General features: G+C 40.5%; 1 protein-coding gene across 13 annotated transcripts in view; it reads right to left on the minus strand.

Annotated features, from left to right (window-relative positions):
- PPFIBP1 (PPFIA binding protein 1) overlaps positions 1 to 13,640 on the minus strand; it is a 167,851-nt gene that overhangs the window by 1,885 nt on the left and 152,326 nt on the right. For 10 of the 13 annotated variants that reach the window (XM_036296583.1, XM_036296584.1, XM_036296578.1 and 7 more), the window contains 12 exons: positions 13,382 to 13,553; positions 12,884 to 12,916; positions 10,631 to 10,781; positions 10,198 to 10,326; positions 8,416 to 8,566; positions 7,589 to 7,700; positions 7,373 to 7,461; positions 4,119 to 4,241; positions 3,465 to 3,590; positions 2,541 to 2,729; positions 855 to 1,034; positions 81 to 146 (listed from right to left, as the gene is read on the minus strand). In XM_036296583.1, coding sequence (XP_036152476.1) covers positions 81 to 146; positions 855 to 1,034; positions 2,541 to 2,729; positions 3,465 to 3,590; positions 4,119 to 4,241; positions 7,373 to 7,461; positions 7,589 to 7,700; positions 8,416 to 8,566; positions 10,198 to 10,326; positions 10,631 to 10,781; positions 12,884 to 12,916; positions 13,382 to 13,553 — 1,521 coding nt within the window. The remainder of the gene's footprint in view (positions 1 to 80; positions 147 to 854; positions 1,035 to 2,540; positions 2,730 to 3,464; positions 3,591 to 4,118; positions 4,242 to 7,372; positions 7,462 to 7,588; positions 7,701 to 8,415; positions 8,567 to 10,197; positions 10,327 to 10,630; positions 10,782 to 12,883; positions 12,917 to 13,381; positions 13,554 to 13,640) is intronic. The other 3 variants (XM_036296587.1, XM_036296586.1, XM_036296590.1) reach the window with 1 other exon arrangement.

Below are 13,640 nucleotides of genomic sequence, written 5' to 3' on the forward strand. Positions count from 1 at the left end.
TGCGCTCTACGTGCAGACCCTTGGGGTGATTTTCAAACGTATTCTTAGAATAAGATTTTAAGCTCATTTCACAAACCTACCGTGAGGTTGTTGATGCCTTCAGAGAATGCACCTATCTGCCTCACGGTCCCTTCGGAATCCTCCATCTGCAAAGAGCACACCATAACGTGACAAACTCATCTGTACAATTGCAAGGAAAGTGTGGCAAAATGAACAAACATCTGAGAAGAAATAACACAAGTTGTGTTGAATGGGAGAGGAGCAACGGAATACTTCTGATGATAATCACCTTGCACTCTGTGATTAGATGTGGAAATTCAGAAGAAACACTTCATTGGCACTTCTAGACAAAATGCTCTGATGCTGACAATGGCACCAAAGGATTACTGATTAAAGGACAATTTTCAGTCCCATGACTTCATACTGAAAAGGCTAAGTAGTATGAGCTGTCCATTCCTGATTCGTTTTCATACTCAGATTTCCTTAATACAGAGCTAGGGTAACGTAGGTAAGGCACAGGGTTGGGAGCCAGACTGGCAAGTTGGAATCCCAGCTCTTCTATCTTAGGTCAGTTACTTAATCTCTCTGTGCCCCAGTGTCCTGATCTCTAAAATTAAGATGAGAATACTCCCTATGCTTTAGGATTACTGTGAACATTAATATATGTTAAGTGCTTAGGAAAGTGCCTGGGATATAGTAAGCAGTCTGCAAGTGTTCACCATCATTTTATTATTACCTTTATTTTTAAGCATTGGAAGAAAACTTCTTTGCTTAGTGGAAACAATACGAAAAGTTTCCATTGAGTGTTTCAATGCTGGGAGAACTTGAAAATAGTTAGGTAACGTTGCACTTACCTGCTCTAACCGGTCCAAATCATCCTCGTCATACAGGCGCATCTCCAGGCCAGCTTTAGGTCCTTTCTTAGACACACTTCCTGAGGCCTGTCCCAATTCCATTGGGCAAACATATTCTTCCCCATCTTCCTGTTTCTTCTTTCTCAGATTCCCAAAATTGCTGAAGGTGAGCTTCCTTGGCTTTAAAACAAAGAAAACAGTAACCTCCAGGGATTTGATAAAATTCATATAAAAAAGGACTAATAACATGTATAATTTCATTTCATCATACAGAGAAAAGCAACTGAATGATTAAATTTGTATAACAAAAACTAAGGCATCCTAGGCCTATGGCTGATGCATCCAAATATGATCAATGATCCCTTAAAAATCTCAGAAGATTACATTTGTTCTCCTTATTCACTCCAACTAGCTAGGTAGTCACAGTTATAAAAGCAAAATATGTAAAGAGCCTTAGTTTTGCTTCAACAGGACTTAATGCAAATGAGATTCCTCGGGGCTAAATACAATTTTACAAGGTTTTCCAGTCTAAGATCAGCAAAAGAAAATGGCCCTTACTGTATTTTCTTTTTGGGTGAGGCTGTGATTATTTTATATGCCTGTTATGCTTCTATAACAGGGTGGTGACTGCTAAAAGAATCCTTGCTCTTTAGGAGAAAAAACTTCCAGTGAGACTTAGAAGAGAAACTACATCTTAGTCACTGGGTAGTTACGGAAACTGTTAAGTAGATGGTAATTGGCTGATGCAGAGAATTTGTATAGAACAGAATCTCTCAGAGTTTCAAATCTGGCACATCTTCTAAAGGAGAAAGGGAGGTGAAGAGAAAGTGTCAAGCAGGTAGAGGGGGTTAAAAAAAAAGAACTTGAGCTCTAGCTGGTCCGGCTCAGTGGATAAAACATTGGCCTGCGGACTGAAGGGTTCCTAGCTCGATTCCTGTCAAGGGCACATGCCGGGGTTGCTGCTTGATCTGCAGTAGGGGGCGTGCAGGAGGCAGCCAATCAATGATTCTCTCTCATCATTGATGTTTCTCTTTCTCCCTCTTCCTTCCTCTCTGAAATCAATAAAAATATATTTTAAAAAAAGAACTTGATATGTATTTGTGAAGGAGTCAATAAACCCTACATCCACATTAAGCTGGTTAAGATAACACGCAGAAGAGTTAGCTCAGGAATCATTTAAAAGAAGAAATAGAAGTCTGAAGTTCGTATGCTCTATGAATCCAGGCAAACTAGGAACATCCATTCTCTGCTGGCGTGCCTTTGTCTAACTTGCAAGGTTGGTCAATTATAGGCCAAACTGTAATTGTATGAGGAGAAAGCAAAATCTGTATGAGGAGAAAGGCAACTCATACATTTGATTTATCCACAGCAAAAATAGGACAACTGCAATCAATATTTGGGCCCAAGTCATGGGCTCTCTGCCTTGGCAATGTATCCATTACCGAGACCAACATCATGTTCTTTATTATTGTTAACCCTAATAAAATAAATGATTTTAGCAAAAATTCCCCCAGAAGAAAACCTTCAAAATTGTATTTTATTGATTATAGTTAAAGATGCACATGCCTTCAACCCATCCACAAAACTTAGTAAATCCCAGAAAATGGGATAGCCGGGTAACAGAACTGAGCCTTTGTTCTCGTTTTTGGTATAACCAATTATCAAATGATGCGAGCTTGAACTAACCTTCACTTTGGCAGTGGCTGTTAAAAGTACATAATCTGGTAACTCCATGGCATCACGCTTCTGGTGTTGGGCCTCAACACCAATCAGAAGGTTGAAATGAGTGGCCAAATGTCTTCTCAACAGGGTCTTACTCGGCGGGATGTTCAGCAGCTGAGCCATTGTCTCTACATTAAAACGGGGTTCTAGAACCTATAAGAAAAATAAAGGTGTGTAAGGTACGGTATAGCACACATGCCTGCACTGTGCTTTATAATTTGCAAAGCTCTTTCATTTAGTTTTCTCCAATGACCTACTCAGTGAGATACACTGCGTATAAACTTTAATCTTTAATTTCTTTTCTTTTCTTTATTCTGCCCAAGCTAGTGAGAAGAGAGCTGGTCCTGACATCCAGGCTTCTACCTCTCTGAGGTATAGCATTTGGGATGTCTTTGAATACAGGCGTTTGTTTAATTTTTTTTTTTTTTTTTAAAACTGATTTGAGAGAGAGATGAAGAGAGAGAAATATTGACTTGTTGTTCTACTTATTTATGCATTCATTGGTTGATTCTCGTATGTGCCCTGGCCAGGAATCGAACCCGCAACCTTGGCGTATGGGGACGATGCTCTAACCAACTGAGCCTTCCAGCCAGAGCAACATTTGGGATGCTTTTGGCAGCCAACTTCTTTGCAACATCTGCGTGCAGAAATACAATCTGTATCTTTGCAGAGGTTTTAAAACATGATCATATGAGGGCCAGCAGCCACATGTTATCCAACAGAAAAGAGGACAATGGAAGAGAGGGGTTTAAATCTGATCTAGAGTAAAAAATACGGGGGAAAAAAACATGCTGAAAGTAAAAATCCACTAGAAATAGTGCAGTAGGGTTGGGTTAGCCATCTTATCAAATGATAAGAAGTCAATTTCAAATTAAAACAGTTTTTTACCATGAGCCCACCATGAACACCACTGCCTCTGAGATTGGGGGCATATTCTGCCAAGTCCACGGAACGCAGCCACTCCATCACCCGGTGGTTGGTCCACTGCTGCACCTCTGATGGGGTGATGCTATTCTATGGGAACAGAGGAAACCAAGAGCTTTAGTCACTGACGATGGGATTCCTAATATCCCACCTGCACAATCCATCCAAAAGTCTGCCCCACAGAACCTCCCACTAAATGTTCACAGAAAGGGTAAAAAAGTGATTGCTAATTTGAATTCTCTTTGAAAGAATATTGGCACAAAGTTTCAAGCTTTTTTTTACACACCATTAGAGCAGGGCTTTAGGAAAGGAAGTCTTTAGAGTGATATTTAAGCTTCTGGTTTAAGGAGGAAGGAAAATAAAATACACTCAAGAAAAGGAGGAAGGGAAACTAAATCACAACCCTTGGCTTCCATGACACAGGTAGGACCGTCATGGGAAGGAGGGAAGGATACAGGAAAACAAAGCCAAAAACGTAAACGAGGCTGGATGTGAGGCTCTGAGGGAACCAGCAGCCCTCCCCGCAGTTTCCAAGAAGAAATGGGTTTCAGTTTTGCACACGCGGACAGTCGTATGCATGGAAGGCACGTGCTGAGTAACCCTCAACTCAGATGCTACCTCATCAGACGGCCGCCTCCGTAGACAGTTGGGTTCAAAGTTGTTGATCCTCAGGACCTGGATGGCCCTTTTGATGCTGAGATGGTGCAGCACACTCACGACCTTCAAAGACAGCAAGTCATCCTGCAGAAAAGAACAAAATGCAGGGCTCCTGAGCAGGACGACCTCCTCAAGGAAGTCTCAGAAAACGCACATAAAAGTGGAAAAGCCCCTCTCCTAATCGACCCCGAGGGCTTGTCATTGTGTTCAAAGCCTTTATTTAATAGCAAGACCCTTTTCCTTGTTCCAATCAAAATCTTCTCCAGGACCCCAATATATCAGAAAACCAAAATTAATGTTGTCCTGACTGACACTGACTTCCATCTATTTCTCTCCCAAACATTCTGGGATAGGCTTGTGGGACCCCTTCGCTCTGAAACACACAGTTTGGAAAGCACTCGCTGGGTCGTGACAAACAGTGACCTGCTTTGATAAAGCAGATAGCTAAGAGCAAGTGATGTTCATTGACTACCGAGGTTTGCGTTTCTGAGCTAACACACATCAGTTTTGGGAAAAACCATAAGAGTGGGCACACACTATCCCCCCAACCTCAAGAAATCCCTAGCTCTAGATCTGTATGTGTTATCCAGCAGACACTATGGAAATTTTTAGAAAATGTATGTCAGCCAAAGCAAAGGTCTTGTTCAGAGTTGAGTGTAAAGAAATTAAGAAGCTATATGTAAGTATCTACACATATCACCAATCATTTCCTTCCAGGAATAACTTTGGCCAGTCTGTGGTTACTGGGCACATTTCAAACATACCAAACACACCAAAACAAATTATTTTAGAAGAAGGTGATTTGGGTGGCAGTGTCAACATAAGCACAGGTTTACATCCAAACACACCCAGAAAATAAACAAAGAAAACATCCATGTTAGACACATCTTACTGATAACATTCCTTATGAGGAAAAAAAAATCAATCTATTATAAAAATATTTTCTAAATATTAGGCAATCAGTTTAAATCCTTAAAGGCTACTAACTGAGCAAAAATTCTTTCCTAAATTTTTCTGGATTAACTTCTTAAAGGTAGTGCCTTGTAAATTAGAAAGGACATTTGACAATCTAAGATTGAAACACCCATTTAAAACATTTGCATGTGGGCTATTTTCAACTTAAAATCTATCAGATTTAAAAAAAAAAATAAATGCATAATGTTCATAACATAAATAAAATTTTACTAGCTTAAGAAATTTTAAAAGTAGGGACCATTTCCTTTTTTAATCAAAACACTTTTTTGGATTTTTAAAAAATCTTTTATTTTTATGTACTATTAGATTTACAGAAGAGTTGCCAATAATAGTATAGAGAGTTCCATATACCCTTTACCCAGCTTCCCTTAGAGTTAACATATAACTATAACTTATCCACTAAAACTAAGAAATTAACATAGACAATAATAAAATTAAACAAACTACAGACTTCACTCAGATTTCAACAGTTTTGTCATGAAGGTCCTTTTTCTATCCCAGGATCCAACCCAGGATACCACATTAAAAACAGATATTTTATGACTTAGAACTTCCAGGATCAAATTTTCTAAGGTCATTTATTCATTTACTCGAGGCCCGATGCACGAAATTCGTGTAAGAGTAGGCTTTCCTTCCCCGGCCGAGGGCACCTGGGCTTCCCTTCAGCTGCCAGCACCTGGGACCTGGGCATCCCTCGCAGAGGGAGGTCCTGCCCACTTGCCACAGCCCGCTGGTCGGTGGCCTGGGCCTCCCTCTTTGGGGTGATCATGGGGTGATGGCCGGGTCCCCGACCAATCGCATCGCACCCGCCTTGGATGGCCTGGCACCAGTGGGTGTCATAGTGTGGTCATGGATGGTCCTCCGGATGGTCGTTCTGCTGTTCGACTGTTCGGTCGATTTGCATATTACACTTTTATTATATAGGGTAGCTATGAGAGTTATAGACATACTTTTTATAAAGATTTTAAGCCTGAATTTGCTCACATTCCTAGGGGAGCGTACTTAGACCTAGCTAGGCAGGCCAATATTTACTGAATTTGCTCCAGGTGGAGCTGTGAACTATCAAGAGCAGGGGTCTGGAAACTGCGTAGGTTCAAATGCCATATGATGTTTCTCCTACTCTGTAACTGTGGAAGCTTGGTCAAGTTACCTGATTTCTGGGTTCTTTCTCTTCCTCATCTAAAAACTGAGGATAATAAGAATGCTAGCTCAAGGACTGCCGAGACCTCAGTATTGATCCCAGTAAAGTGCCTGGCACACAGCAAATGTGCAACATACCACCTGTTAGTGTAGCAAGATGTGCCCACCAAGATATAGACTTGGTTCAATGATAGAGAAGAAAGCAAATCCCATGAGCTGATCTCCAAGTTTCTTAATATTGGATAATTCTCATTTAAGTTAGCTGTTTGAAACTTTCAGCTTATTTAAAGGAGATACTTATGGTAGTTGAATCCATAGCCCAGCTCACAAAAAAATAAAATAAAATAAAATAAAATAAAATAAAATAAAATAAAATAAAATAAAATAAAATAAATAAAATAAAATAAAATAAAATAAAATAAAATAAAATAAATTTTGTTTCAGTAAAAGTATGTCAGGTAGAACCCAGGTAGTACTGTGGCATCTAGAAAACGTTCTCCTGGAATCTATCTCTCCCCACTGTTGTAAAGCAGGGGAAAGTCCTTCTACCCCTGGGGCAAAAGGCTAGACATATGAAACCATAATGAAGGAATGAGAGTGAAAGTCAACCTTTCCCCTACTTCTTTACCCCAGGGTGACTCCCGCCCTAGCAGAACTGGGCAGAAGTGAGAAGGTTCCAGGTAACAGTTCTCAAATGTGGGAGGGAAGGGAGAAGACAAGCCCCTCTGGATTTCAGGCCAGAAGGGTAGCCTTTCCTGAGTGGTCACTGCATTTAGGAATATAAAATTTAGAAACTGCCAGGGATTAAAAACTCCACACTCTATTTTCAAAAAAACATAAGATATAATTCACTCACCATACAATTCGCCCATTCAAAGTATGCACTTCAATGTCTACAATATTGATTATACATGAAATCAATTTTCTGGATAGTTTGACTTAAATTAGGTTTTAAATCCTCCAACACTGTTGCAACCACCAAATCCTACAATTTAAACCTAACGGGAAATATTCCTGCCCCTATCTTCAAGTTAAAGCAACGTATTCAAACTTGGTGGATTCTTGTGAAAACCCCCACACCCCAGGAGGGAATCACTTACGATAGTCATGTAATGGAGCATTCGACCATCTACCCGGCCTTCATCAAACTGGGTCTTGTACTGGGGGAGGCCAATGTCATCCAACCACCCTAAAGGAGAGAAATCCGCGTTGTTAATGTGCCACAGAATACCTGTTCTTGTGATTAAAAAGGAAGAGTGGCATTATTTATTTGCTTGCTTCCTTATTTAGGAGTTCAAGAATTTAAAACCTCTTACTAGTGACCCAGTTGAAATCCAGCTTTCCGTGATTGGTTTCCTCTTCAGATCCCAGAGCTTGCAATGCCAGCTGGAGTTTCTTTCGATGAAGTGAATGCTTGATTCCAAGTTCCTGAAATAATAAACAGAAACACTGGCTTTACAATCCTGTCAATACGGGCTGGGTGCCACTGGCAATGGATGCAAATTCCTCCAAAATGAAGCGAACATCCGAGAGCCAACAATGACATTAAATCAGAATGCTAACTCTGGCTAGTAAAGAGTTGCTGAACAAAAGGCCCCTACAAGGCCAAGACCACTGGAGTTAGTTCAGTGGGGAGTGTGAGACATTCACTAGCAGGCTCCTTTCTGGGCAAGACTGGAACTGTAGGATGCAGAACAGGAATTCTACTCTTATTAAATAATTGGGAAATAATTGGGAAATGTTAAATGATGGAACATAAAATGTAGAGCTCTTTTTTTGTTGTTGTTGCCTTTTGCAAAGTGAAGTTGAATTGCATATATTACATTGGGGAGACGGGTTAATAACGATAAAGCCACAGAATGATTTTGAGAAATATGAGCTTAAGGTTTATTATTATGGCCATACAATTATTTTTCATTAAAATGCCCAGTGGCTTAAGTGTTCCATAAGGAATCATTACAACCAGACCCTTTGTTTTTAGTCCATGAAATAAAATAAGCACGAAGCAGGAAAACCAGACTTTTCCAAGAGCACTTACTGGTTCCTCCCATTCCCATTTAAGGCATAGAAAACAATCCTACATTCACATTCTCTATCTCTCTCTCAGAATTCATTATGTAAACAAAAACAAAGAAGCAGTCACCTTCTCTAGATCTTGTTGAGAAGCCTGCAAAAGTGTTTGGCCAGATGCAATCCAGTGCTTGCCAGAATTCAGGTAGGACCCCAAGCCCTGTTCCACAAGCCAATTGCAAACCTGCTCCTTGGTCCATTTGGCAAATGGCATATCCAAGTCACTACAGGAAAATGAACAATTGTATGAAAAACAATTCAAAGCCAATCCTATGGCTTATCATCAAGGTTGAACAACTGTATGTACAACAGATATGGGTATTTACTGGTGGTACACATTGGACTGTGCAAAGCTTAATATCAGTACATATTTGGAAGAGGAAGTGGCACTGGAGTTGAAAGTGACCTTGTGAGACCAATCTTTATTTCAAATGAAACCACAAAAGATGCAATGTGGGTTAGCAAAAGCATGTTCTGTAGAAGACCGAGTTGAACCAACAAGTCAAGTCATTGTACTAGTTTCAACCAATGTTGTTTGAAGACTGAATTCACAAACAGAAAACACTAGGTCAGATGAAAAGAAACTCAAGTAAAACTTGAATTAATTTTAGCAGAATGATGGTTTCTTTCCAGGTGGTAATCAACGAGAAGGGGGCAATATGTCATCACTGATTATAAGAAAGTATAATCAAAGCAAATTTCTGTTTTCTTTTACTTTGACACACAAATAGTATTCCTGTTTGAAAAAAAAAAAAAGTGGTGATAAGACTTTTGTTTGTTTTAGCAGCACAAGGAGGTTCTCTACTGTGTACCAAGAGAACATATGGCAAATGAACATATGGCTCAGTATTTGGAGAAGGCTAAATAGAGTTAAAAGACTTAGTATCAATGATTGGTGCTAGATGTTTGCCAACCCCACCCTTTTTATGCTCAGTAGGTCAGTATAGTACAGGTAGTTCCAAACCAGTCCTGAACTGTGGGAAAGGTGTAGGAAAAGTTCTTAGGCTCATAATAACTAAAACATTACATAGTCCTAATAAGTTTAAGATTTCTGATAGAATCTATATCTTTAGGTGCTTTCACAGGTTCCATTGTTTATTAAACAGTGATTTGTCAGATACTTAGCACAAATAAACTAATTTAATCTTCAAAACCATTTTTCGGGAAAGATACTAATACATACCACAAGAAACAGAGACACAACGCATGAAAGTAGCTGTTCAACGTTATCCAGCTTATAGAAAGTGGTAAGACTAGAAATCAGACCCAAGCAATCTGCCTCTAGAACAGTGGTTCTCAACCTTCTGGTCCTTTAACTACAGTTCCTCATGTAGTGACCCAACCATAAAATTATTTTTGTTGCTACTTCATAACTGTAATGTTGCTACGGTTATAAATCATAATGTAAATATATGATATGCAGGATGGTCTTAGGCGACCCCTGTGAAAGGGTGGTTCGACCGCCAAAGGGGTCGTGACCCACAGGTTGAGAACTGTTGCTCTAGAACCTACTTGTAAACCTACTTGTCCTATCTTTGCAAGGCTATGCTTTAGAGTACTTATAATTATTTTCTTTGAAAACTAAGTCTGATATTCATTCTAATACAGATGTTGCGGGCACTTCAGCTGTGGCTCCTCACCTAGCTCAGATAGCCCACATCTGCTGCACAGTTGTTCACCAACCATTGCCAAATTACACTGCTCTAAAGATGGCGGACCCTTCCAGTAGGCATGGCAGTAAGCAATGGATCTGACTGTGCAACCCAGGGACAATACTAGCATTGCTGGTGCCCATGAGACTCCCCCCTGATGATTGGGTAGAGATGCGGAAGTCCATTAGTTTGGATGTTCTTACCTATTAGATTGTCCCAAATCTCGAGACCAACCCAATCGGGGCCCAGCAGTTGCCCTCGTCCCTCCTCGTTTGAATTCAGTTTCAGACATGTCATCTGGGTTGAATGTAGTTGACTGACTTCTCCTAAGTCTGAAGAAAAGATACAACACACATTGCCTTGTATTCGACCTGAGGAGGCCTTAGACTAAGAGGAACATTTGTAATCGGTGTATACATTTGAGTTACTCCTCTTTGTCTGTCATTAGAGTAGACATTTGGATTTAAAGTTTGAGACCCAATGACTTAATGAATCCCAAATCACAATCTTCCTTCCAGAAGAGGAACACGGAAGCTTTACAATTTCATATCCATTTTCAGCCAATTTTCCATTTCTTCCTACGTTTGAACAACATATAAGACAAAGTCCATTCCACTTGTTCACCCTGTTACTTACTTCCCAAAGAGTTTCATGATGCCTCGGGATTTCTTTTTGGAATCTGGAGATGATGGGGACATCTGGAAGGGGCTGCTCCCCTGTGAACCTTTTGGCCGAGGAGATACACCAGCCAGGTCTAGGTGCTCGGCTGTCTCCTTTTCTGTTTCAGCTATTCCAAGAAGAGAAAACAAACTCAATGAATTTTAATATAGAAAATGAGCATGATTAGAGGTTAGGTTCTTGGCTTTAACAACTGGTAAGAATTCTTCTGTTGGCCTATAAACCCAAAAGCACCCTGTTCTACTCTACATCAGTTGTGTGTAAAGTCAATTAACTTAAGAAATACAACACCTTTGAGATTCAAAGGTGTGATAGGATTGCCATATTCTTTCCTTAAGTAATTTAATTCATAATGGAATTATCCTCAATATTGCTATACCATTTGGTACTGCTGACTATCTCCTACATCCTTCAGAGTCATCATCTTCCTTAGCTTCTTGGCATGACTCTCTCCTAGATCTGCTATCTGATAGTTCCTTCTTTGCTATAGCACCTGTTTTCCCTTCCTCCTCCACTCCACTCCAAGATTCTTTTCTAAGTTCCCTCTGCAGGATCTCTTAACAAGCCCACCCACTCTATGCTCAGCACTAAATGATGGCTTCACTCACTGATAAGCAGTTGGCATCAAAATCCATGGGCCTCATCTTTCTCTCCAGCCTCAGTATCTGCTGTGTATATTCCCAGTTCAGTGTGCCAGGGGTATCTCGGACTCAGCAAAATTCCCATACAATTTTTTTCTGAGTCTTCTCTTGATGTCCTTATTTAATATTTCATTGATATTAATTAATAGGTTCCTTGCACTCCAGTTCAAACTCTTTGTCATTTTCTTTTCATTCCTTCCTTACCTTTGGCATTTATTTCAAATCGGTTACCAAGTTCTGGCAATTCTTTATTCAAGAAATGTATTTTTGTTCATAACCTATTACATCCTAGGCACTGAGAGAAGAATGAACTGAATATGAATAATTTTTTTGTTTGATATAAAATTAGTGTCTGTTGATTCTGCCTTACAAAAATAACATCCAAATTTGCTACTCTTGGATCTCCAAGCATTAACTATTTTAGTTCTTTTAACTGTTCCTTAACGGGTGATCCCACACTAGCAAACACAAGGGCTACTGTTTCTTCAATGTGAGTTTTTACACTTTTATGGAGGAAAGTAAAAGTTGTACAAAAATCACAGGAGAAGTGTCTTAGAGAGTGGTAAAGGTTGCAGAGGTTGACTTTTCTATGAAGCAGAGCTGTGGTTATAGGTTACAGTAAGCAGCATTTTCCTCTTAGCATTGACAATACCTTTCTAAGAAAGGTAACAAAACATTTGAAAATAGTTATCTGGATGAATCAGTTTATTTTATTCATCCAGTGTTCATTTTAGACATTTAAGGCTACAAAGAGAGAGGAGTCACCTTTGATGACCCATGTGAACAGATATGTGGATATCTATACAAGGTAAGAGAGCCTGTTGGGAAAACCCAAAGGAACTTTCCATTCAAATCCTTACAGCCATGATGGGTATTGATGTTCCTGGAAAGTTGCCTACCCCACCCTCATTTCAAAAGCATCTCATTTTTATGTTTAGACTTTTTTTTTCTCCCCCCTCTGGGAAGCCTGCCCTTTAAAGAGGAAAACTGAACTTCCTCCTCGGAAAATCACTTTGGGGGCAACTCCTCAAAGAACACATTGAGTTACCTGTGTCATCATGAAATGTTCCCTCTATCTTCAAAGCAATAACATGTCAGGAGAACGTTCCCCTAAGAGAATTAAGTCTAAAAAACCATTTTCAAACTCTTCCACAGATCTCTCTATTTGGCTAAAAATATATCTTTTTGGAGGCTGGGGAAGATGGAAACATGGGGCAGGAACAGCAAGGACCTGGGCGTTAGCGTGAGAGGAACTGTGCTTCAAGGGTGAAAGCTGTTTAAATGCCAGGACACGCCTGCCCTGCACTCAGAGGGATGCTGTGTGCGCTGGATCCCCCCAGTGCTGCTCGCAAGGTGTCATTAGCATTGCTTACAACAGCATTTCCACTTGAAAGCAAAGGTTCTACAGAGAGTCCTTCTTAGCAGAAGGTGGAAAGAATCCTCCGGAGTAGAGAACTACATTTTTTGGATGCTGCCAGCGCGCTTTCTAGAGATCACAGATGCCAAGAGCAGGGATTAGCCCGGTTTGGAGCGCAGCGCTAGGCGAGGCTGGCATGCAGGGGTACGATACCTAAGGTGGGTGCACTGGCACTTCGTTTACGATCTTCAGATATCCCAACAACGCACACAATCACACGCAGCCCAATGGAGAGAACACAGGGGAATGACAAAATGAAACACAGATCAGACTCCTACTCCCAAAGTACACACGGTGGAGGGATGGCGAGTTCCACATGACTCCACGCGCAGTGTCAACATGGGGTTAATTTGTCCACGTGAAAAACAGATGGGAAGCTGGTTACAATGAAGTCAGAGGGAATCATGGTTTTAGGTCTTCCTTCTGTGTACACCCCCGAAGAGATAGCCAGGGAGTCTACACAGAGCTACCTTCAGCAGACTACTGAATTAAATCCACGGAAGCATTTTTTTTTGCTAATTTCCTCCCTACGTCATTCACCTTCATTTCTGAGAAAGAGAAATGCATAAATAGATGAGTTGGGGAAGGGAAGAGACTGTTCCCTTCCTGGTTCTGATGGAATTCGGGCAAAGGCGTTTTGGCCAGACCTACCCAAGTTCGGCGCACTTGCTGTCCTCTTATTACTTTTTATTTTAAAGAAGCCACGACCAAAGGAAGATCTGCCTTTTCGGGTGCCAAAGGGGTTGTCATCCAAGCAGGCATCGTGCCCTGGGGCTTTGGGCGGGAGGGTCCCAAACGGGCTGCTTTCTACTGAAGCTTTATCCTGAGAGAGAAATAAAAATAAATGAAGCAACACCAATGCACATAATTATGAGCACCTGTCAGGCACATACTGAATATGTTACATATG

This window comes from Myotis myotis, unplaced genomic scaffold (assembly GCF_014108235.1).
Source record: "Myotis myotis isolate mMyoMyo1 unplaced genomic scaffold, mMyoMyo1.p scaffold_m19_p_3, whole genome shotgun sequence".
Taxonomy (NCBI): domain Eukaryota; kingdom Metazoa; phylum Chordata; class Mammalia; order Chiroptera; family Vespertilionidae; genus Myotis; species Myotis myotis.